The following is a 26,427-nucleotide window of genomic DNA, read 5'->3' as shown; positions in this document are numbered from 1 at the left end:
CTAATCCTTATAATACCTTGTATTTCTCATTCCGTAAATGGTGATAGCCACTACGGCTTTATGTAAGCCACATTGAGCCTGCAAAAAGGTGGGAAAATGTGGGCTACAAATGCAACAAATAAAAATAATAAATAGACGCATGTTTTGGATGCACGCAGAATCATTTTTCAGCGCATATGTAAAAAATGCCTTTTTTTTTTTAATTTTGAAGAAAACGGATGTGCAGCAAAATGAAAACTGCCGCAGGTCCATTTTGGGTCCGAGACCTTATCGCCAGCTATTGACCTAGCGGTAAAGTCTCACATGGTAACCAAGTGGTAATGGCCTGAGTGCATCAAATGCCACTTGGCACGCATCCAATACGCGTCTGAAAATAAAATTTATTTTTCGGACACGTGCCAAAAATGAAATTACTGCAAGAGCCACGCGGTAGCCGGGTGGTAACTCCATTTTGGCGCACGTTGGGTGCGTGTAGACGCTTACGTAGCTTAGTAAAAGGATCCCTTAGATTCCTAAATCATCCATTCGTAACCATCTCTGGGAAAAGATGACTAAAGTAGAAGATCCAAAATGTTGGAAATTACTAATTTTTTTATGTCATGGATTCATAAGCAGTCCGCAACTTTTTTTTTTCACTTAAAAGAATGGGGTTTGGACTGTTGTATTAGGTTTAGATTTATTATTCATAGTCTACCCTTATCCACGGCGGAGAACAATATTACATACATAAGAAAACAAGCAAAGAAAAAAAGAAAAATATAACATATAATAAATAACTACAGAACAAGTGGTCCTGCAACTAGCATTTAAATGACAAATCAAAGAAACCCTGACACACCAGCAGGTAGCCCTTCAGCTGGTACTTAAATGAGGTCAAGTAAGTTTGATTTTTAATTCCCAAAGGTAGTTTGTTCCATTCATGAGGCCCAGTCAGTAGGAGTAGCCTAGTGGTTAGTGCAGCGGACTTTGATCCTGGGGAACTGGGTTCCATTCCCACTGCAGCTCCTTGTGACTGTGGGCAAGTCACTTAACTCTCCATTGCCCCAGGTACAAAATAAGTACCTGTATATATGTAAACCGCTTTGAATGTAGTTGTAAAATACCACAGAAAGGCGGAATATCAAGTCCCATTTCCCTTTCCCCTAAAAAAAAAAAAAAAATTCCCTTCTGGTCTGTTCCAATACAAATTGCAGAAAAGCGGGCACAAGGTCACAGGCCACCACAGAACGCAAGGCCCACGGTGGGTAACTTTACAAAACAACACTTTTTAAAAAATCCAAGGATAGCACCTAATACACAGCAAGCCAAACATGAGTACCAATGCCGTATTTCTTGTGTTCTGTAGGTATCCACATCTTTTAAGGCATGAAGGGTTGGTTTTTTCCTTCTTGTTGCTTGAGCTCTGGATACAACACAAAACCCCCCATAACAACCAGAGTGCAGTTATGGTGCCAATATGGAGTCAATATGGAGCAAATGAGCTTCTGTCCGCGAGGGCCACTGTGTCATACAGGTTTTGCGTATTGCAGCCAACCTGCCTGCCTTAAGAATTGTTTGCTCTAATACAATTCATTAAAACCTACTACTACTATTTAGCATTTCTATAGCGCTACAAGGCGTACGCAGCGCTGCACAAACATAGAAGACAGTCCCTGCTCAAAGAGCTTACAATCTAATAGACAAAAAAAAAAATAAAAATAAAGTAAGCAAATCAAATCAATTAATGTGAACGGGAAGGAAGAGAGGAGGGTAGGTGGAGGCGAGTGGTTATGAGTCAAAAGCAATGTTAAAGAGGTGGGCTTTCAGTCTAGATTTAAAGGTGGCCAAGGATGGGGCAAGACGTAGGGGCTCAGGAAGTTTATTCCAGGCATAGGGTGCAGCGAGACAGAAGGCGCGAAGTCTGGAGTTGGCAGTAGTGGAGAAGGGAACAGATAAGAAGGATTTATCCATGGAGCGGAGTGCACGGGAAGGGGTGTAGGGAAGGACGAGTGTGGAGAGATACTGGGGAGCAGCAGAGTGAGTACATTTATAGGTTAGTAGAAGAAGTTTGAACAGGATGCAAAAACGGATAGGGAGCCAGTGAAGGGTCTTGAGGAGAGGGGTAGTATGAGTAAAGCGACCCTGGCGGAAGACGAGACGGGCAGCAGAGTTTTGAACCGACTGGAGAGGGGAGAGGTGACTAAGTGGGAGGCCAGCAAGAAGCAGATTGCAGTAGTCTAAACGAGAGGTGACAAGGGTGTGGATGAGGGTTTTGGTAGAGTGCTCGGAAAGAAAGGGGCGGATTTTACGGATGTTGTAAAGAAAGAAACGACAGGTCTTGGCAATCTGCTGGATATGAGCAGAGAAGGAGAGAGAAAAGTCAAAGATGACCCCAAGGTTTCGAGCTGAGGAGACAGGGAGAATGAGAGAGCCATCAACAGAAATAGAAAAGCGGGGAGGTGGGTTTGGGGGGGAAAATGAGAAGCTCGGTTTTGGTCATATTCAATTTCAGGTGGTGTTGAGACATCCAGACAGCAATGTCAGACAAGCACGCTGAAACTTTGGTTTGGATGCAAGGTGAGATATCAGGGGTAGAAAGGTAGATTTGGGAGTCATCAGCATAGAGATGGTAGGAAAAGCCATGGGATGAGATTAATGAACCAAGGGAAGAAGTGTAGAGAGAAAAGAGGAGGGGACCAAGAACAGAACCCTGAGGTACGCCGACAGGCAGAGGGATAGAAGTAGAAGAGGATCCACCAGAGTGAACACTAAAGGTGCGGAGGGAGAGGTAGGAAGAGAACCAGGAAAGGACAGAGCCCTGGAATCCAAGTGAGGACAGGGTATCGAGAAGTATGCTGTGATCGACAGTGTCAAAAGCAGCGGAAAGATCAAGAAGAATGAGGATGGAATATTGACCTCTGGATTTAGCCAGTAATAGGTCATTGGAGACTTTAGTAAGCGCAGTTTCGGTTGAGTGGAGAGGGCGAAAACCAGATTGTAGTGGGTCAAGAATAGCATGTGAGGAGAGAAACTCAAGGCAGTGGCGGTGAACAGCACGCTCAAGTAATTTGGAGAGAAAAGGAAGGAGGGAGATGGGTCAGTAATTAGAGGGACAAGTAAGGTCGAGTGAAGGCTTCTTAAGGAGAGGTGTGACCACAGCATGTTTAAAGGCAGCAGGGACAGTCGCAGTGGAAAGTGAGAGGTTGAGAATGTGACAGATAAAAGGAATAAGAGCAGGAGAGATGGCATTAAGGTGGGTAGGAATGGGATCAGAGGAACAGGTGGTACATTTTGAGGAAGAAAGGAGAAGTGTAGTTTCCTCAATAGTAACTTCAGGAAAGGAGGAAAGGGAATGAGGGGAAGGAGAGAGAGGGGAACGGACTAGTGGAGGGAGAGGTGGTGAGGTAGAGAAAGCAAGGTTTATCATTTTTTTGTTTCTGATTACTTTAGCCACCTTTTCCCGAGATGGCCACATTTGTTTTCAGTTGAAATGATGGTTTTCTGACTTTTCAGTAGACATGCTCAAAGCCTATGTTTTTGAAAACAAATTCCAAGCATTTGCAGGAACATAAGTTCATAGCATTAGAACCACAAGATACTAAGTTTCACCTTTACAATAAAGAATGTGTTTAGAAGCTAATACTTTTATATTCCTCAGCGACCCTCCAGACCGGTCAAGACGCTTGGGTTATGCACTCCTACCAGCAGAGGGAGACTGAGAAACACTGAACTTTGAAAATTGTATATATAACCTGTGCAGAACCCCAACTAGCCAGTATTTCTCAGTCTCCAGCAGAGGGTAGAAGTACAGCCTGTGCAGTCTTACTAGTCTGGTGAGGTCTTAAAAAAAAAAATTAAAAAAAAAAAAGAATAATAAATAGGGAGTATTTCCTGTTAATTGGTTCAGAAGCCTGAGTGTGGTTTAAAAATAAAAAGGTACTTCGGGGGGTGTGAGTCCAGTGGGGCCCAGTCTTCCCCCTTGGGGTGTCAAACCTGCTTAGCCGGGTCCCTCCCCCTGTGCTGCTGTCTCCGGTATTGGCAGCTTTGTGCCTTGGCTCCCGTGACAAGACGGGAGCCTTGGGTGCCTTTGCACTAGAGGAAAGAAAATTAGCAGGTAAGACCTAATTTCACCTTACCTCTCTTAGGGCTCCGTTTATTAAGCATGCTGTAGGCATGCAAACGTTTTAGCGCGCGCTAATAATAGAGACACCCATAAGAATATAATGGGTGTCTATCGTTAGGGCAAGGTAAAAGGTTTGCATGCCTACAGTGCAGCTTAGTAAACAGGGCCCTTAATTATAAAAGTGAGACTACAACAAATATATGTAAATTAACATGTATTTTGCTCTAACCATTCTACCCCCCTCCCCCCCAACACACAGCATTTTCACCCTCAGATATGCCCAAGGTTGCAAAGAGAAACCTTACCAACCCAAAGGCTGGAGGAATGCCACCTCTGAAGCATACTCTCAGTGACACTTGTTGGCTAGTAGAGGTTGCTACACTAGTGGTAACAGTCTCCCTCCCTGGATGCCTGATCTCTGCAATGCCCGACAATTCTGCTTTAGGAGTCAAGTAAATGTAAACAGGTAACAAGACAGCCACTTAGGTCAGTTAAGGATGACAGAGTCCCAGAAAAAGAAAAAAAAAAAAAAAGAAATGAACCCATACAAATTCCAACATCAATGCTATAAACTGCTTACCACAGGACAAGCTCAAGTGTCCTGCTGTAACTTTGTGATCTGTGCTAAAAATTTTGTTTTATTTTATCGCACAGGGGAGCGTGTCTGGGGGACAGAGAGTGGGCATTCCTGTGCTAATTAGTTAGCATGTCCACATTACTGAATGCTGATTAACTCAGAATTAGCTCATAAGCCCTTAAAGCGTACAAAATAGGTGTCAGAAAGTATAAAATAGGTCCCTGCGGCAAATAACACACATTAACGATGTTAGCACATGACCCCTTGAAGTAAAATGACTGTAGTTTTCTCTTTCTAAAACAATCATTTGAAATCATTTAAGGAAGTAACAAAACTGCAGTTTATCAAACTACAGACTGAGGTAAAAATGAGATCAATTCAAATATATTTTATTAGAAAAATGTACTCAGAATTACAAGGATACAAAATTCAATCCAAACAATCGCAAGAAATAACACAAAGAACTGTTAACAAATATAACGCAAACAGCAGCAAAACTGATACAAAGAGCATCCTTGAAGGAGAACAAATTACAGACAGTTTAACAATATATAACCACAAAGGGGGAGGGAGGCTTTGACTCTTATAGCCTCCACCCACGCCCACCCCGACCCATATCATCTCTGGTACCCACCCACCTCCAGCCCCCACCCTTCCCCTCCTTCCCTAGCCCTATCCCCCCTTACCCCAGGGGACCCTAGAGGACTATGTCCACAGGAGAATACAGCTTCTGTAAGAAATAATTATGAAGGCACAAGATGTAGCTTGTTCAAAACTAAACTCCGAACTCTTGGACTAAGAGACTGAACATAGGTAGACCACATTTCCAAAAAGTTTTTAGATAAGGTGGTCTACCTATAGCCTCCCACAGCATAAGGGTATGCAACTGATTTCACCATTGCCAGTGAGAGGGATCCTGCAAGTCAACTCAGTAAAAATTAGATTAAATTTGATCCCTGAGGGAATAATTCCTTTTTTTTTTTAAACATGATATAGTTAATGTAATTTATTTCTGGTCTCCTCCATAGGCAAAAGCTTAATTCACACCCTGAATGGGCCTTGTGGCAAATAACATGCATCAATGTTATTAACGCACACTGTTAATAAACAGAGTTTTTAAGTTACTTAGTTCCAGGAGGGAAATTTCAGCCCAATCCTGGATTTCTTCTAACCTCATTCTGATGCATTATGGGACCTGCAGCACTGATTTCAATGAGTAAAATCAGGAACTACAAATACCACTCTACTTTGGGATGTAAGTTTAAAACCAGGACTGGCCAAAGAGTCTCCCTCCTGGAACTGGGTACCTTGGTAACTCTGAGTAAATGATCCTGTGAATTAATTATTAACAAATACAGCCAGAAAGATGCTGAAAATAAAATTAGTCCCACAATCAGCAACACAAGCAATGAGTTTGCAGAAGGAGCTTATGACTATACATGTCCTGGAATCTCAGAGCAAAAGTCATATTAGTTTGAATGATCATTCAGCAGTACAACTTACAAAGGAAAGCTTTTTTTTAACCACCAATCTCCATGTATATTAGTCAAGTTATAAAAAACATATCTGAAATTAAAATAATTCTAAAAAAGATACGATATAAATTCCACTGAGCATCCTATCTATAGCATAATTAGTAGAAGAAATGCTCTGTCAAGGTGGAGAATTTTCTTTATGGAAAACAGTAGCTAAGCAAAAGCAACCAGAAGCAAAAACCTATATCAATGTCAGAACCCACAGAATGCTCTAACCTTTGCCACCTGGGATACTGCACTCGCTCCCAATGCTGCACTCGCAATGTCCTCCAGTTTGCTTCTTGAAATTGCAGAAATAAAGTTTAGATAGTAATTTTCATAAAGTTGGTTTCGAAGGTCCTACAAATTAAAAAAAAAAAAAAAAAAAAGTACAGCATGTAATATCAGCAAACATAAATGAACATATTACACACAAATCTTTTTTAAAAATGATTTACATATATGCATATTATCAGGACTCGACAAATCCTAAATGCCAAGTCACTGATGCCCAAGATTCTTCTAACCTGAATGCTCCTCTTTGTTGAAGCTCAAATTGAAAGCCATAAATGCTGGACCAAAAAGGTTAATCCAGCAGATGAAGGTAGAACTACTAAACTATTCCAGTGACATCACTGGTGTAAGATTTGGTGCAGCCTGGAATTCTCCAGTATGCCACTGCCAGAGCAGGACTAGGTCCAATTTGCCACTCACCAATTTAAAGATCCCATCAAAACAACTGCAGCATATATTACGAGATCAAAACTTTAAATCAGGCATGGACGCTGTTTAAAAATACCATTGTGGAAGCTCAGACCAGATGTATTCCATTATTAACAAAGGTGAAAAGAAGAACAAATAACAGCCAGCATGGTAAAAAGGTGAAGTGAAAAAGGCTATAAGAGCGAAAAGAGCATCCTTCAAAGAATGGAAAAAGAATTTTAATGAAAATAAATAAGAAGTAACATAAGCTACATGCAAAGTACTGATAAAAAAGGCTAAAAGAGAATATGAAGAAATACTTGCCGTGGAGACAAAAACTCAAAGTAACACCTTTTTCAGGTATATCAGAGGCAGAAAGCCTGTGAGGGAATCTGTGGGACTGTTAGATTTTGCTCAGGTAGGACAAGGCCATAGCGGAGGGACTGAATGAATTCTTTGCTCTATCTTTACAGAACAACATGTAAGAGATCTACCTGTACTGGAAATGGTTTTCAAGGGTGATGATGTGAAGAAACTCAAAGAAATCTTGGTGAACCTGAAAGACGTACTGAGCCAAATCAATAAGTTAAAGAGGGACAAATCACCTGGGCCTGATGGCATACACCGCAGGGTACTGAACAAACTGCTGTTAGTGATCTGTAACCTGTCATTAAAGTTGTTCATAGTACCTGAAGACTGGCCAATATAATGCCTATTTTTAAAAAGGGTTCCAAGGGTGATCCGGAAAATTACAGACCGGTAAGCCTGACTTCAGTGTGGGTAAAATAGTGGAAATTATTATAAAGAATAAAATTACAGAACACATAGACAAACATGATTTAATGGGACAGAGTCAGCATGGGTTCAGCCAAGGGAAGTCTTGTCTCACCAATTTGCTTCATTTCTTTGAAGGCACGAATAAACATGTGGATAAAGGTAAGCCGGCTGAAGTAGTGTATCTAGATTTTCAGAAAGCTTTTGATAAACTTCCTCATGGGTGACTCCTGAGAAAATTAAAAAGTCATGTGATAAGGGCAATGTCCTTCTATGGATTAGGAATTGGTTACTGGACAGAAACCAGAGGGTAGGGTTAAATAGGCATTTTTCTCAATGGAGGAGGGTGAATAGTGGAGTGCCTCAGGGATCCGTATTGTGACTGGTGCTATTTAACATGATATGGAAATCGGAACGACGAGTGATGCTAAGAATTATTAGGAAAGTGATGAAAAATAAAACCATGAACCATGGTGTGACCTCACCTTGAGTATTGCATTCAATTCTGGTCTCTGTATCTCAAAAAAGATATAGCAGAATTAGAAAAGGTTCAAAGAGGAGCAACCAAAATGATAAAATCGATGGAACTCCTCCCATATGAGGAAGGCTAAAGAGTTTAGGGCTCTTCAGCTTGGAAAAGAGATGGCTATGGGGGTGGGGGGATATGATTGAGATATATAAAACCCTGAGTGGTGTACAACGGGTAAAAGTAAATTGATTTTTCACTCTTTCAGAAAGTACAAAGACCAGGAAATGAAATTACAAGGAAATACTTTTAAAACAAACAGGAGGAAATATTTTTTCACTCAAAGAATAGTCAAGCTCTGGAACTCGCTGCCAAAGGATGTGTAACAGCAGTTATTATATCTAGGTTTAAAAAAAGTTTGGACAAGTTCCTAGAGGAAAAGTCCATAGTCCGTTATTGAGATGGACATGGGGGAAGCCACTGCTTGACCCAGGACTGGTAGCATGGATTGCTGCTACTAATTGGGTTTCTGCCAGGTACCTGTGACCTGGATTGGCCATTATTGGAAGCAGGATACCGGGCTAGATGGACCATTGGTCTGACCCAGTATGGCTATTCTTATGTTCACCGTACTTTTGTGGCCCAACCCAGGTTCACATCTGTAGTCAACATTATTCACTATTCCCTTGAGGAGATGGTAGGGATTATCCCATTAAGTCAGTCTCTGACCCAGGGTTCCTGAAAGGGGAGACGTACCTTGGAAGTTCTAGGACCTAAAAGCCAAACCCGAGAGACCAACGCCCTTTGGATCAAGTGCATACGAGCCCTTGCTCATGGCACCACCTCCAAGGTTACTTCCATGGATCTGAGTAACTGCAAGTAATCCCAGTCACAAGTAGCCTCCCGAGCAGCCCAGACACTTGATCAGATGAAATCACCTTCACTCTATCTGCCCTCAAGACTGCCAAGTCAGTCTAGATAAACCAGCTGTACAAGAACGGATGCACTCGAATCCATTGTCTGCAGATATATGCCACAACTACCACCATGAACTTGGAAACACAGAAAGCACTTATGAGACTCCTTGACGGTAATATGGAGATAGGCCTCTGCCAGATCCAGGAAGGTCAGATCCAGCCTGACCGAGGTGATTATTGACCTCAGAGTTTCCATACAGAAATGCAGAACCCGAAGGGAGCCATTGACCTCCTTGAGATCTAGAATGGGTCTATAGAAGCTGCCTTTCTTGAGGACCATAAAAAAGATGGAATATCTCCTCTTCCTCTCTTCTTGAGGGACAACCTCCTCCACCCCCTCGGCTAAAGTAATCAGTGGAGGGAAGCCTCTACTGACTCTCTTTTGTTTGGTAAACCATAGGCGATGCCATAAATATGTCAGAAACAAACTCAGTGAATTCCAGAGCATATCCTGTTATACCACCTTCAAACTCCACTAGTCGGAAGCAATACAGGTCCACTTATGGTAAAACAGAGAAAGCATGACACCTACAGAGGGGCCCAGCTAACCCTAATTGGGGTCCCTTAACAACCGCTGAGATCGAGACTCTCAGAGTCCCTCACCCTCTGGGTACCACAAAAAAGCAAAACTTAATGAGTCTTCACCAACACTGGAGGACCTGAGGATCACCTGCCAAAGTGGAAGCAGCACCTTTTCTTCACCCTGGACCTCCCCCCCTCCCCCCAAGGCAAGGACGGCTCTCAGGAAGTCCGAGGCCTAGCCCCACCTAGCTCCTTTATCAGCTTCTCCAAATATTCAAAGAGTAATTCACCCCTGAAAGTCGGCTTAATTAACCACAGCTTTAAAGCCATATCAGCCACAAGTACCTATGGGCAATCACTACCGAGGCCACAGACTGGGCGAAGATGCATACAAGATTATAAAGAGCATTTGTTAGGAAAGCCATCTCCACTCTAGGTGAGCCACCTCTAAAGACTTCAGCAATTGCTGAAACCAGCATAACTGGGTACAAGCAGCAAAGGCTTGCTTAAGGATCTGTTCCGCTTTCTTGTAATGGCTATCCCTTCAGCACCGAAGCCCGATCAACCAATATCATCATCTTCTTGGTCATGCCATAACCAAGGCATCCACCTTGGTAGACAGAGCAACCTGTATAGTTCTTCACACGGTAATGGGTAGAGCCTACCAAAGAGCCAGATGCTCCAGAGAATGCCTTTCTGGGCCTCCCATTTGGCCAAGACCAAGCCCTATGTAACAAGGTAGCTTCCAAAAACCCTCTAGGATGGGGTCCCCAACCATGGGCATATTAGAATGAAGTCAAAATACATGTCTTGATCCTTGAATCTATGAGCTGCTCCACCTCTTCAAGTCGGAACATCCAGACCATCAGGGAATCCTCATTCTCAGCTGATGAGAGGTAGCCTGTCTCCAGAGAATCCATGTCCAAAGGGGAGCCTTCTCTGTCATCCTTCACAACACCCCAGGGATTTCCAGGCATATATGCAGCCTGGAGAAGGTCCCAGTTCATGTCTGAATCCCCTCTTGGAAGCTGAAGCCTCTTATAAATAGGCATAGGGACCCTCAATGGTCTCCAGGGATCTCAACCGCAGGGATCCTGTGTGAGAAGGCTAGGCCCTCACCAAGGTCAAGGAGTACCCCTCCCCCTGTCAACACCTACTTAACGCAATCTACAAAAGCTTGAGGCACCCCCACCCCCAACAACACTGAACCTTACTAACTGGGGTGGCTGATGGTACCTTCCTCCCCCACCAACCCAAGGAGCCCACTCTTACTATGCTGCCCTGCAAAATAGAAGGACTATGGCAACATGGCCTCCGTTCCTCACAATATCTGCAAAAGTATAGTCAGTCTGGGGGAGGAAGCAGGAACACCGTAGGTCACCAGAGGCCATTGAGATCAAATCAGGGGCCACTGCACAACAACCAGGATAACAGAAGTTGGTGGCAGTGCTGAGCTGCAAGTTCCTGCAGATTGCCCAACTGCCAGACATGATAGCCCCATAGGCCAGTGTGTGAGCATGTGTGCATGTGTGTGCAAGGCTGCCCAAGGTGAGGTGGGATCAGCAAAGACCCTCTACTGCCTCCCTCCCTGCTGGCAAGGGCCCTACAGTAATCACTGCTAGCAAGCTTTACCAATCTAGAGCCTCCCCTGTGCTCACCCGGGATAAGGACCACAGTTCAAACCCCAGGATCAAGACCAGCCCAAGGACAAAAACTTGCGGAATGCAGGCCATATACTGCATCCTGAGTAGTCAGGTCTACACAAGGGACCTGCTGCACCAGAGGTTCTAAACCAATCCTCAGGACACACGTCAGTCAGGTTTTCAGGATACCCACAATGAATATGCATGAAATAGATTTGCATACAATGGAGGCAGAAATCTATCTCATACATATTCATTGAAGGTATCCTGAAAACCTGTTTGGGTGTGTCCAGAGGACTGGGTTGAGAAACCCTGTGCAGGAGATACAGAAATACTGGAGAATTCCAAGCTGCACCAGTCAATTATGTCACTGAAATAGCTCAGTCTGTCTACCTCCATCTGCTGGTGGGCAAACTCTTAACTGATTAATCTGGATTAGTTAAGCTTGATGATAAGGAAGATAAAGATTTATTACATTGAAAGCTGAAGTAAGTTTTAAAATCAATTGAAAAGGAATAACTTGAGACTACTAAACTTCCCTAAGCCCCTTCTGATATTTTCAGTGGAGATAATATGGAAGTACTATATGAAAAACACAGGTATGTCTGCTGAGACTTTGCCTCTGGTAGCGCAGGCACAATATGTGGCTCTTCCTGGCAAAGGTGCAAGTTCTCCGTAGTGGCAAAACCAAAGGATGCCCGAGTTGAAAGCCAACTGCAGAAGTACCTGGGCTACTTCTCTTCATAATTTACTTCCTGTTTATTTTGTTTTCCTCATCCCCCTTCCCCTTTTTTTCTGGATCAATATGCAATGTGGGTTATTATTGAGTCCTCTATTTTTCCTATTTTCCTCTGTCACTTCATGAAGATATGATATACATAAACATAAAATTTAAAAGAAGTACTCAAACGTGCTATTATACCACGGGTTAGTAAAGAAATGCCTAAATTGTTAGTATAAAATGTCTCTCCAAGGAATTTTCTCAAAAGTTTCAAAAATTATACATTAAAATTAGTTGTTACTCTGTGCTACTGGTGATTTAAATCTTTAAACGACTATAAATTACCTGGCATATTCTGTCAATGTTTTCTTCTGTTGGCATTACAAAGTACACTGCTGGTACATCTGGAATAGCATCTCGATCAGTGTGTAAAAGCCTAGGGGCGAAAAGAACAGAACAAGGTTTGTGCTGACATCCAACAGAATGCTCAAGCCATAAAAAAAGAGAATGTCACCAAGAATCTGTTTAATGTAGACTTGTGGGGTGCAACATCTGTGTCCAAATAAGGCTAATATTTAGTAAGGTAAAATTATGTATCATACCTGATAATTTTCTTTCCATTAATCATAGCTGATCAATCCATAGACTGGTGGGTTGTGTCCATCTACCAGCAGGTGGAGATAGAGAGCAATCCTTTTGCCTCCCTATATGTGGTCATGTGCTGCCGGAAACTCCTCAGTATGTCGATATCCAAGCTCCATCCGCAGGACTCAGCACTTAGAGAATTACACCCACAAAGGGACACTCTGCTCAGCTCACCACCGCCGAAACGGAGGAGGGGAATTAACCCAGCTCATCCCCACACAAGTGGGGGAGGGGAATCCGTCCAGCTCATCCCCGCGGAGCGGGGGAGGGACACCACTCCGCCGATGCGGGGGGGATCTGGCTTATCCTGCAACCGCAACCGCGGGAGGAGCTGACTGACCCTAACACCGCCGAAGCGGGAGGGGTACAAAGCTGCCCTACAGCCGCCCGAAGCGGGAGGGAGCGCCGGCAGAATTTGTCTCAATCCAGCCCCGTAAAATGGAGGGGAGAGGAATGCAGCAGCTCACTGTAACACAAACTCGTCTCAACTCTTGAAGAATCCATTGAAAAAACTTGAACACGAAGTCCTCCTGAACAGGAACTGAAGACTAAACTTGAACCTGAAATGCAACCAGAATAAAAACAGTACAGATATCTGGGAGGGGCTATGGATTGATCAGCTATGATTAATGGAAAGAAAATTATCAGGTATGATACATAATTTTACCTTCCATATCATCATGCTGATCAATCCATAGACTGGTGGGATGTACCGAAGCAGTACTCACCAGGGCGGGACATTGAAATCCCTGACCGCAACACTGAAGCTCCAAACCGGGCCTCCGCCCGAGCAGCCACAGTCAAGCGGTAATGCCTGGAGAAGGTATGGGCCGATGCCCAAGTTGCCGCCTTGCATATCTCTGCCAAGGAGACGGACCCGGCCTCTGCCATCGAGGCCGCCTGAGCTCTAGTGGAGTGAGCCTTCAGCTGAATAGGCGGCACCTTCCCCGCGGCCACATAAGCCGCTGCAATGGCTTCTTTGACCCATCTTGCCACTGTAGGCTTAGCAGCCTGCAGACCCTTACGAGGACCTGCAAACAGGACAAACAGATGATCCGATTTCCGGAAATCATTGGTCACTTCCAAGTATCTGATGATGACTCGTCTCACATCCAGAAATTTGAGAGCAGACTATTCCTCTGGGTAGTCCTCCCTACGAAAGGAAGGGAGACAGAGCTGCTGATTCACATGGAAGCGAGAAACAATCTTGGGCAGGAAGGAAGGCACTGTGCGAATAGTCACTCCTGCCTCAGTGAATTGCAGAAAAGGCTCTCGACATGAGAGTGCCTGGAGCTCGGAAACTCTTCTGGCTGAAGTGATAGCCACCAAAAAGACTGCTTTCAACATCAGGTCTTTCAGAGATGCCCTCGACAAGGGTTCAAAAGGCGGCTTCTGCAAGGCTCTTAGCACCAGGTTGAGATTCCACGCAGGCACCACCGAGTGCAGAGGAAGGCGCAGGTGATTAACTCCCTTGAGAAAACGTACCACATCTGGCTGCGAAGCCAGGGAAGCACCCTTCAGGCGGCCCCTGAAGCAAGCCAGAGCCGCTACCTGGACTTTAAGGGAACTGAGCGACAGGCCTTTCTCCAGACCTTCTTGCAGGAATGCCAGCACTGAAGAAATTGGAGCAGTGAAGGGAGAAAGTGAGCCTGCTTCACACCACGCTGCAAAGGTACGCCAAACCCTGGCGTAAGCAGTAGAAGTAGAGCGCTTCCTCGCTCTCAGCATAGTGGCGATGACCTTGTCTGAGAAGCCCTTCTTCCTCAGACGCTGCCGCTCAATAGCCAGGCCGTAAGACCAAAGGGGGAGGGATCCTCCATCACCACGGGACCCTGATGCAACAGGCCCTGCTCCACTGGCAGCCGCAGAGGGTCGTCCACTGAGAGCCTGATCAAGTCCGCATACCAGGGACGTCTGGGCCAGTCCGGACCCACCAGGATTATCCGGCCCGGATGCTTTGCCACCCGGTCTAGTACCCTGCCCAACATGGGCCAGGGCGGGAACACATAGAGAAGTTCTTGTGTCGGCCACTGTTGGAGAAGAGCATCTACTCCCAGAGATCGAGGGTCCCGTCCTCTGCTGAAAAAGCGCGGCACTTGGCAATTGGCCGATGACGCCATCAGATCTAGGCTCGGCTGGCCCCAGCGCTTCGTGATGTCCAAGAACACCTGAGCCGATAACTGCCACTCTCCGGGATCCAAGGTATGGCGACTGAGAAAGTCCGCCTTGACATTCATGACTCCGGCAATGTGGGCCGCTGACAGCTGTTCCAGATTCGCTTCCGCCCACTGGCATAGATTCATGGCTTCCTTGGCTAGAGGGGCGCTCTTGGTACCTCCCTGGCGGTTGACATAGGCCACAGCCGTGGCATTGTCCGACAGGACCCGTACTGGCTTCAACGCCAGTACCGGGAGGAACTCCAAAAGCGCCAACCGAATGGCTCTGAGTTCCAGGAGGTTGATAGACCACTTTGCCTCTGCAGGAGACCAGAGCCCCTGCGCTGTCCTTCCCAAGCAGTGGGCTCCCCAGCCCGTCAAAGAGGCGTCCGTCGTGACGACAATCCACTCCGGGGTCACAAGAGGCAATCCTGCAGAAAACTTGTCTGTCTTCAGCCACCAGCTCAGCGCCTTGCACACTGCTGGGTCCAAGGGAAGGCGCACAGCATAATCCTCCGACACCGGAGTCCAGCGCTGCAGCAGAGAGTGTTGTAGTGGTCTCATATGAGCCCTGGCCCAGGGCACTACTTCCATCGTGGCCGTCATAGAGCCCAACAGCTGCACATAGTCCCAAGCCCGAAGCGGAGAGGCTACTAGGAACTGGTCCACCTGAGCCTGAAGTTTGACAATCCGACTGTCCGGCAGGAACACTCTGCCCACTTGGGTGTCGAATCGAACTCCCAGATACTCCAGGGACTGAGTCGGGCGCAGCTGGCTTTTCTCCCAGTTGATGATCCACCCCAGGGAGCTCAAAAGAGCAATCACCCGGTCCACAGCTTTGCCGCACTCTGCATAAGAGGGGGCTCGGATCAACCAGTCGTCCAGATAAGGATGGACTTGTACTCCTTCCTTTCGCAGGAAGGCCGCAATGACCACCATTACTTTGGAGAAGGTCCGCGGAGCAGTAGTCAACCCGAACGGGAGGGCTCTGAACTGGAAGTGTTGGCCCAGGACTGCAAAACGCAGAAAGCGTTGATGAGGAGGCCAGATGGGAATATGCAAGTACGCTTCCTTGATGTCCAAGGATGCCAGGAACTCCCCTGCCTTCACTGCCGCTATAACAGAGCGGAGAGTCTCCATGCGAAAGTGCCGAACTTTCAAGGCCCGATTGACCCCTTTGAAGTCGAGGATAGGCCGTACCGAACCTCCTTTCTTTGGTACCACAAAGTAAATGGAGTAACGTCCCTTGCCAAGCTGATTTTCTGGCACTGGAACGACCGCTCCCAGGCGGATCAGCTTGTCCAAGGTCTGCTGCACTGCCACAGCTTTGACCGGAGACTTGCAGGGAGAGAGTACAAACCCGTCTCTTAAGGGCCGGCAGAACTCTAGCTTGTAGCCGTCTCTGATGACTTCCAGCACCCAAGCGTCTGAAGTTACCCTGGTCCACTCGCCCAGAAACGAGGACAGGCGTCCTCCAATCTGCACTGGGCCATGGACCAGGACCCCGTCATTGGGTACGAGACCCTGGGGGAGGACCGGAGGGCGCACCTCCGGGACGGCGGTCTCTGCGAAAGGAATGCTGCTTGGGGGAGAAGTTCCTCTTGAAGGAAGAGGGGGCAGAGGAGCCCGACTTGCCCGGGCGATACAGACGGGCTTCCTGAAACTGTCCTCTGGAGATACCGGGGCGAGCACTGGCCCGAGCCCTGACCTCTGGTAACCTCTTGCCCTTAGACGTGCTGAGATCGGTCACAATTTTGTCCAGCTCGACCCCAAAGAGCAGCTTGCCTTTAAAAGGCAACTTAGCCAGGCGGGACTTAGAGGCGTGGTCCGCAGACCAATGTTTCAGCCAAAGCCACCGCCGCGCAGAGACTGTCTGAGCCATACCTTTAGCCGAGGCTCTCAAGACATCATACAGTAAGTCTGCCAAATAAGCCAAGCCCGATTCCAGGGCCAGCCAATCAGCCCTCAAGGAAGGATCCGAGGGGGAAGCCCGCTGCACAATCGTCAGGCACGCCCTGGCCACGTAGGAGCCGCAAACTGAGGCCTGCAAACTTAAGGCAGCCACCTCGAAGGACGACCTTAAGGCCGCCTCCAATCTTCTGTCTTGGGCGTCCTTTAGGGCCGTGCCACCTTCCACCGGCAACGCCATTTTCTTAGTCACCGCAGTGATTAAAGAATCCACGGTAGGCCAAAGAAAGGCCTCCCGTTCACTTTCAGGCAAAGGATAGAGGCGGGACATAGCCCTAGCCACTTTGAGGCTCGCTTCCGGGACATCCCATTGAGCCGAAATTAAGGTGTGCATGGCATCATGCACGTGGAAGGTTCTAGGCGGGCGCTTCGTCCCCAGCATAATGGCGGAGCCAACAGGGGCTGAGGGAGAGACGTCCTCTGGAGAGGAAATCTTCAAAATGCTCATGGCCTGCACTAACAGGTTGGGCAAATCCTCTGAGCGAAAGATCCGCGCTGCAGAGGGGTCATCCGCTCCATCCGAGCGGGAATCCGTCTCCTCCAAGGAATCCCCAAAGGACCGTTGGGAGAACTCAGATACGCTGCCCTCATCTACATCAGAGGAAACACCGTCCTCTAAGGCCTGGGAATCCACCCGAGGGCGTTTACTTCCGGGGGCCTCAACCCCTTTATCGGACAAGGGAGAAGGGGCAGCGTTTTGCATAAGGAAGGCCTGATGCAGCAGCAAAATAAACTCGGGGGAGAAACCCCCCAGACTGTGCACTTCAGCAGCCTGGGCCACAGCCCTAGACGCACCCTCAACCGGCGCTCGCAAGAGCGGGGGAGAAACATTCTGCGCATCCAAGATGGCGTCCGGCGCGATACTCCGCGAAGGAGCCACGCGGGAAGAACGGCGCTTAACTTTAGCCGCTTTTTTGCCGTCGCCCAAATCAAGGGCGGCCATGGCATTAACGTCTCCCAGCTCAAGGGCGGCCCAAGAAGAAGCCGTCCGAGCAGAGTGGCCGGCCAAGATGGCGGAGGCGAGCAGCGGGGGATGGGCGTTTATGGCGGGAAAAACCGCCGCACCGGAGGAAGACCCGGGACACTGACCGGCCTCCGAACTGACACCCAACAAGGGCGAATCAGACTTTAAGACCCCCGCATCCCTGCTAGAAGCGCACACGCGGTCCGGGGAGCGATTCTTCGCGCCCTCACCCTCCGACGCCATAGGCCACGTGGAGATCGATCGGGGAACCCCCTGCCCGCTATAAAAAGGTAAAAATTACCTGCTTCTCGCTCCGAGCTGTAACGACCTGGTGTCCCAGTGAGTAGCTGTAATAAACGTTTAACTAAACGTCGAAATAAACGCCCTTAAGGACGTCCAAAAATGTGTTTTTTTTTTAACGGAGCCAGCGGTAGGGGGGAGAAAAGGAGGGACCTGGCGCCACCAGGTTTGCACTTGCTCAAGAAGAGCCCTCAACCCCAGGTACTCAACAAAACCTAAAAATTAGGCTTGGAGACCTAGCCAGAGCTGCTGCTGTGTGTGACCACCACCTGCTGAGATAGAGAACATACTGAGGAGTTTCCGGCAGCACATGACCACATATAGGGAGGCAAAAGGATTGCTCTCTATCTCCACCTGCTGGCAGATGGACACAACCCACCAGTCTATGGATTGATCAGCATGATGATATGGAATAATTATTTATTTTGCACAGTCAGTAGAGAAAGCCGCATGCAAAGTAAATCATACGTTTACAATCAACTGTCATAGCTCAAGTACTGGGTAGATTGCTTATAGCTATACAATGAACATAAGAAAATATGGGTCTTCTGGTCAAGGAAACCTATGCTCCAATTATCAGATTTGCTGCTATCCTCCCTGATGTTATAATAATAAACATTTTAATGTATTATACTGCAGGCCATGTAATGATTCTACTTGGCCAGGTTCCTTTTAATGGCTGCTTTAAACCATTGGTACTGGTGCACTTGCTCAGAAAAGATTTCCAGGCAAGGAAAACTTGATCCAGTTAATCCCGCTTTATATGCTAGTGCTCCGACTTGCTGCACACAGGAGACTACATGCCAAGAACACTGATATAGTCAGCATATCAACAGAATATAAACAAACTTAGGTGCTATATTAGACTCTTCACTATCTTTTAAACCCCAATTTAAAAATTATAATGTTATGTAGATTGAAGGAGTTGTTAAATTAAAAAAAAAAACTTTTGTACAATATTCCAAGTTTCATAATGCTTACTTTGTATAGTGCAATGCTTTACACCCAAAGTTCTTTACATATGCTACAGGTTGCAAAGAACATAAGGGTACAGGTTTTTGCTGGTGTCCCTTAAGCAGAGCATATTACTCCAGTTTTTAAGAGTTTGTATTCGCTTACCATTCTATGCCATGTACAATTTAAAATTTTGATACTGATTTACAAGTCCTTATGTAACAAAACTCCTTTAAGCATTGCCATGTCATTGGGGATTTACTGACCATCCCACCAACTGCAATCAATGAATAAAGGATTACTAGAGGTAGCAACACGGAATTTTTTTCCTCAGGAACTAAAGGTCAATTTCATCCATGTTAGTCTTTTGGAAGAGTTTAAACGTATATTTATTAAACAGGCCTTTTCCAGTGAAGAGGATGATCAGCAGGTTCTGATTTTGTTTTAGATTAAAGATAATCTAATGTTTACAAATTGATTTTTTGTTTGATGATTTTTTATTTTAAGTTGTTCTATTGTATGTACTTTTGATCTGATTATATTATGTATGTTGTTTACAACCCAGTTAGATAATGAGAGATATAAATCTGTATATAAATAAATTAAATTTCGTGGAGGTGAGTTTGAAGATCCATTTTTCCAGCAAGAAACTAACACAACCTATCTGGCAAGAATAAATTGCTTGATGATTTTCCAGAGTTTAGTAATCTTTACATAGTTTACATATACCCACGCCCATGAGACTTACAGGTGCAAAGTGATGCCCATGTCTCTCAGTTCCTTCACAGACAGCAGTGGCGAGATTATATCTTGGCCAAAGCGGTCATAAATAAGCACCTGAAAAAGAAATAATCAAAACCAAATTTCCAAGTATAGAAACAGAGAAAATGATGGCAGATAAAGTGAAGTTACTTACCTGTAGCAGGTGTTTTCCAAGGACAACAGGATACAGTCTCTCAAAGGTGTGAATTCATCCAATGGAGCCCTTAAGCGAGAACCACTCTCCAGCTTCTTTATTCAAAACTTTTACGAGCATTACACCACATATGTGAACGCCTTCCCACCAGTCAAGTTTATAGTTTATAGAATACAACACCAAATGGGAGGAGGGAAGGTGTGTGAGACCATGTATTCTGCTGCCCTTAAAGAAACCCTGCTACAGGTAAGTCACTTTCTCCCAGGACAAGCAGGATAACAGTCTCATATACAGAACTCCCTAGCTAAAGACTGCCTTCAACAAAAAAGAGGATAATATACTGATAGTCTCACAACAGGTAAGGCTTAGGAACAAATCAATTTTACATTTATGAGCCTGTTTTTTGTGGGGGGGGGGTTTTATAAAGGCAGCCTGGAATAGATAAAAATGGGCCTAGGTAGGTGGAGTTGAACACCAAATAAAATCTGAAGGATTGTCTGATCAACCCGACTGTCACATCAGAGTCTTGTTCCAAACAATAACATGAAGTGTGTGGACTGAAGACCACGTTGCAGCTCTGCAAATCTTTTCTGTGGAGGCTGATCTCAAGTAGGCTACCGATACAGTCGTAGCTCGGACATGAGCCTCCAGAGTCAGCCCAGCCTCAGCATAAGTGAAGGAAATGAGGTCTGCTAGCCAATTTGAAAAAGTGCATTTAATGCTGGTAGAGCAATTAACTGGTTGAGATGGAATTCAGGATAAGTGCGCATAACCACTCTATTGTTGTAGAACTTTGGATCAGCTACTAAGGCCTGGGGCTCACTGACCCTATGGGCTGAAGAGACTAACACCAAAAAATAAAGAGCTTCCAGATCAGGCAATTGAGGTGACAGGTATCTAGGAGGCACAAAATGAGCTTTCATCAGGTGTGTTAAAATGACACTGAGGTTCCATGACAGTACAGGAGGCTTGATGAGAGGCTTCAATGGAATCAAGCTCCACATAAAGCAAGCAACTAAAGCCTGAGCAGAAATGGATTAATCTTCTTGTTGGTGATAAGCACAAATTGCACTTAGGTGAATTTTAACAGAGTTGGTCTGACACTGAGAAATGTAGAAGGTATTCAAAACAGTTTTTGTGAAGGACAGGAAAAATTATCTAGGGCCTAGTGTTAGAAAACATTCCAGTATCCAGGGATTGCTGGAAGAAAGTTCCAGAAGAAGAGGTAACATGTCTGTCTTGACCAGTAATCAGAATCATGGTTACTTGATCCTTAGTTTCAGAAGAGTTTTTCACTATGAGAGCTATTGGAGGATACAAATACAGAAGTACTTTACCCTCAATAAATATGGATGGAATCCAAGACTAGTCTGCCATGTGATCCTAGTCTGGAGCAGAACTGAGGGACTTTCTTGTTGTACTTAGTGACAAAAAGAACTATTGAGCAGGTGCCCCACTCTCAAAAGATCTTGTGGACTATGTCCTCATCCAGCAACCCTTGTGAGGTTGCATAACCCAACTCAGTTTGTCTTTCCCTGCCAGGCATGTGATTCTGAGTGACACTCCCTGGAAGATACCTACTTCCACATTCTGACTGCACCCTCACAGATGGTACGAACCTGTTCCTTCCTGATTGTTGATGTAATACACTGCAACCTAGAAGTCTGAATTAGAATAATTGATAACCAATCTCTTAAAGGCTTTTGAATGTTTCAGATTGCTCTTCACTTTAGAAAGTTTATCTGATGAGCAGACCAGAGACCTTGAGCGTGAAGCCCTTCTAGATTAGCTCCCCAACCCAGGCTGGATGCATCCATTGTTAACACTTTGTGAATTTAAGGAACTTGCAAGAGGAATCCTTTTGCCAGATTGAATTGAACCATCTACCAGGACAGTAAGCCCCTGAGTGGAGTGGTAATAGAAATTATGTCCTAAAGGTTTGCCATGATCTGTGATCACCGAGTTGATAGGGTCCACTGAGCTTACCTCAAATTGAGGCAGGCCATGGGAGTTACATGAAACACCCTCAACATCTGAGCTTCTCTGTGATCAGGAAATACCTGATATAAAATTTCTTCCCTCTTTCCGATAGTAGAATGGGTTCTACCACGTTGGTCTGTAAGAGGGAAGAGTTCCTTGGTAAGCAATTCCTGCTGCTCTCAGGTCCCGATGATCAGTTTCCCTGCACTGTTCTTTAGCACTGTAAAATCAGCGCCGGAACAGCATGGGGAAACAACACCCCGATGATCAAAACTAATAGAATGCAAATTTATGCACACTGTTAGTTTTGATCATTGGGCTACTTCTGCAGGAGGAGGATTGGCCTGGGCATGCTGAATAAAGCAGAGCTCATTTAAATATAATTTTAAAAAGCAGCGCTCGCATCAGACCCTTCTGATCATCCCGCACTGGTAAATGCGGGCACTAGTCTGGCGCTAGTGGCCTCTAGTACCCACATTTACCTTTGATCATCAGGGCCTCAGTGGGAAATTTGGAAGAACGTTTTCTAACTGCAAATGGTAACCTTCCCAGACAAAGTTTTAGAACTCTGCGGTCTGAGGTTATAAGGGCCATCTTGCTGCAAAACGTTTCATTTCCCCTCCTACCAGAAGGCTGCTAGGAATAGTTATGGGGAATGAGGTTATGCTCTGCAGGAGATATCAAAATCCTGTTCCTTATTTTGACTACGGAGCTGGCTGGTCTTTCTGGGCCCTCGGCTGTCTTGTGCAAGAATGACATCCTTAGTTTGGAAGGCGCAAGAGCAAGGAAACCAATTTCTGTGAGGTCTTTCATGGTCCTCCGTTATACAGCCTCCTAAAAGTGGAGGTTGGGTCACAAGTGGGCCTACAGAGGTTCTTAAGAGTGTCCAAGTGCTGCCTAATGAGGGCAGCAGAGCCTCTTGCCCCTTATCTCCGAAGAGATTCTCTCCATGGTATGGCAAATCAGCAAGCTTCTCCTGCAATTCTTAGGGAAGAGTGTCGGCAAGTATGGTGGAAAGGGATCTGATAGAAGCCCAAGATCAGCTCTGGTTTCTTCCTCAGATGCCCAGGAACACTCTGAATCACTCATAGAAGTATTCAGTTGGACACATATGAGTCTCTGCCTACCTCGCATGACTGACGATCTGATCAGACCTGGGCCAAGGATGTCGGAGGCACTGAGGATCTTCAATGCACCAGGGAAGCAGCTTCTTCTATGCACTAGAGATCAACACTGGCACAGACGGCATTGAGTCTAAGCCCCTTCCTCACCTCGGTGTCAATGTGTCTCCTACAGGCAGTGAATGGGCCTTAAGTATCAGCTGAACCTGTTCAAGCCTAAGCATTGATGCCATTGAAGCAGCAATATTATGTCGAGCCCAAACACACTCCATGCAATCTTCAAACTTCCTCAAAGGCTGCTCCTTGAAGGCCACCACTGACAAAGGCAGGGGGCATCACAGTCAGAATGGCCACCTCATTCCGAGTTATCAGTGTTGAACTGGAAACTAGGTCTCAGGTCTGTGGAGGCTGTCGCACCCATTCCAATGTCCTGGAGGATAAGCAGTCCTCTAGTCAGAAGTACTTAAAGGACACCAATGTTCTCGATGTGTCGATGCGCTCAGCCCCGTGCTCTGAAGGGGCTCATGATCAGTACATCCCAGCCTCTGTGATGTCTGATATCTTTGTCCCTCAACAGCAAAAACAATAACAACAACAACAACAAATCCTTCCTCTTCCTCCGGAGGAGATCAGGGCATGATCAATCCCAATGGCCTTTATCAATGTTCAAAGTCAAATGTGATCAAGACACTTTTGATGTCAATGTGTCCCGCCGTTTTATGAAGTTCTAGGAGCCATGAAGACCAGTGCTTCTGATGTCGAAGTTGACGCACCAACCTTATCAGCACCAAAAAATCATTCACGGATACCTCTCTGATATCTGTGAACACTGAGAGAGATCATGATTGGGTCCCAGGCATTACACACACCAATTATGAATATCCCTTACGGATATGGTCTTGTTGCAACGAGCACAACAAGAACAAGAAGAAATCTTACTACAATGAGAACATTTCTTAAAGCTACTGTGAACTTTTTCTTGGACATATCTGGAAAAATAGCTGCAGTGGCCTCCAATGACTCATTATGAAAAGTACCTGACAGGGTGCCTTAGGCCTACCGAGGCCAGGAGATATCGGATGGTAAAGAAAGGAAACTTTACAACACCAGAAAAACCTATGGCAAATAATGTGAAAAACAAAATCTGCACAACAGTGACAGAACTTATATAAGTCGATTATTAAAGATATGGCAAAAATAAAGAAAAAGTTGATTTTGATGTGAGCTGAATGGGAGCACCAGAACAGTGCATCTATTATGCTCCATGGAAAAAAGGTAACTGGATAGGTCTTGTGCAACAGTGGCAGATGGGAAGGTGGCTGAATGCATGGGGCATCACTCCAAAGCTCTAAGAAAAGGAGCTGGAGAACAGTTCCCACATGAGGACTTCTTTGGATGACAACACTCATACATTAGGCTATGAGTCCTGCTCGCCCTTGGAGAAATACCACATTGTCTATCCAATCTGTCCCTCTATACCAACTAAGCTCTACAATCCCTTCCTCTCCCTTAAAGATTCTCTGTGCCTATCCTCATGCTTTCACAAATTCAGATACAATTCTTGTCTCCATCACCTCTTCTAGGAGGTCATTCCAATCATCTGCTACCATTTCTATTTAAAAAAGTATTTCTTTAGATTAATCCTGAGTCTATACCCTTTTACCTTTATTCTAAGCCCCATCATTCGAAAGCTAGCTTTCAACTGAAAGAGGCCCACCTCTAATGCATTGTTTAAATATCTCCATCATATATCCAAGGCTGGCCCTAACATTAAGCAACTGTTTTGCATATGGCCCTTCTGACCTATTCAAATGAGGCCCCACATCCCTCTGTATCACCCATGGGATGCCCCCTTTCCTTCAAAGTATACATATAAACACACAAGAAACTAATTTTTCCCCCAACACAGAAAAATTGGTGGAAAATAACTATCATATTATTTTCTTGTAAATATCAATAGATACCAACCTCAACAATATTGCTAGGGTAAAGGAGTAGCATTAATTTATATAAGTTGTTTTGTTTTTTTAATACAGATAATACACTTTTTAAATCCCCTATGAGATCACAATGCTACTTTTCAGGAGAATTTGGGTTGCATTTTATTTTATCATCCTCCAGGCATATATCTGAGGTTCAAGAACTCTTGATTTTTTTTTTTACACAAATTGCTTCTCAATTTAAATGCTGCTTACTGGAGGGTGATATAAATTTACATTTACATTGCTTTGTGCTTTGGGAACTTAAAGATTGGGGTTTAAAGGAGGAATTGTAGGTTAGTGTTAGGCAAAATAAAAATATAAAAAGCAAATTTTATCAACTAATCTCCATAGTCTTTTCCACTTAGTTTTAAAAACTTTGTACCACAGCATTAACAGATAGAATCTAACAGGCACTGCAGGATCTAGTCTAGTTTTCCCACCCCTAGGACAACTCGTCATTTATAGTCAGTTATTGTAATTAGGGTAACAAGCAAGGAGTGCTCTTACAGAGTTTTAAATACATTTCATTACCATCTAAGAAGGAAATACTAACTAAATCATACAATATACTATTTATTATTTTATTTATTGCATTTGTATCCCACATTATCCCACCTATTTGCAGGCTCAATGTGGCTTACATAGTTTTGTTAACATTGTCATTGCAAGGTGACATATACATTTAATATTGTGCAGAGGTTAGATAAGGGTAGGAAGAAGAAGGAGAGGAGTGATTAAGGTAGCTATAATAGATGAGTTATCTTAATTGACTGGATTGTCAGGTGAATTATGTGGCTATTAGTACTCATTGTATGCCTTGCTGAAGAGATATGTCTTCAGAGATTTGCAAAAGATAGTTGTTTCGCCGATTGTTCTCAGGCCTATAGGCAGTGCATTCCACATTTGTGTGCCTAAAAACGAGAATGTGGTCGCATGCATCTGCTTGTACTTTAGTCCTTTACAACTAGGGAAGTGCAGGTCGAGAAATTTGCGGGATGATCTTGTGGCGTTTCTTGGAGGTAAGTCTACAAGGTTTAGCATGTAGGTTGGGGCGTCTGAGTGAATGATTTTGTGCACAATCGTGCAGATCTTGAATGTAATGCGCTCCCTATATTAGGCTAATATCCTTAATACTGTAGCAAGTTTTAAATTATTGAAAAACTCAAAAACACTAAGATGGAGTCAGCAGTCCAGCAGCGAGAGGGGTGCTATCCAGTCCTTTGCATTGAGTGTCACATGTATGATTATCTCCCAGTTGGTGAGATGTCATATGTGTGTGCCCGATGCAAAGAGCTCCTAGCTCTCAGAGAACATGTCCGTTCTCTTGAGGCTAGAGTAGCAGACTTGGTGGAGCTGAGGAAGACAGAGAGGTACACAGAAGAGACCTACAGGGATGTTGTAGAGAAGTCCCACCTCCAGTCTGGTAGCCCTTGTGCTTCCTTG

General features: G+C 45.1%; 1 protein-coding gene across 2 annotated transcripts in view; it reads right to left on the bottom strand.

Annotated features, from left to right (window-relative positions):
* The window catches only part of SCFD1 (sec1 family domain containing 1), a 304,030-nt gene that overhangs the window by 267,748 nt on the left and 9,855 nt on the right, over positions 1-26,427 (bottom strand). Inside the window, exons 3-5 of one of the 2 annotated variants that reach the window (XM_030214680.1) lie at positions 19,734-19,822; positions 12,344-12,434; positions 6,431-6,553 (exon numbers count right to left, since the gene is read on the bottom strand). In XM_030214680.1, the coding sequence (XP_030070540.1) occupies positions 6,431-6,553; positions 12,344-12,434; positions 19,734-19,822 (303 nt within the window). The remainder of the gene's footprint in view (positions 1-6,430; positions 6,554-12,343; positions 12,435-19,733; positions 19,823-26,427) is intronic. The other variant, XM_030214681.1, reaches the window with a different exon arrangement.

The sequence above is a fragment of the Microcaecilia unicolor genome, chromosome 9 (assembly GCF_901765095.1).
Source record: "Microcaecilia unicolor chromosome 9, aMicUni1.1, whole genome shotgun sequence".
In the NCBI taxonomy this organism is placed as follows: domain Eukaryota; kingdom Metazoa; phylum Chordata; class Amphibia; order Gymnophiona; family Siphonopidae; genus Microcaecilia; species Microcaecilia unicolor.
The sequence above is the reverse complement of the archived record's forward strand: the minus strand, read 5'-3'. Positions and strand labels throughout refer to the sequence as shown.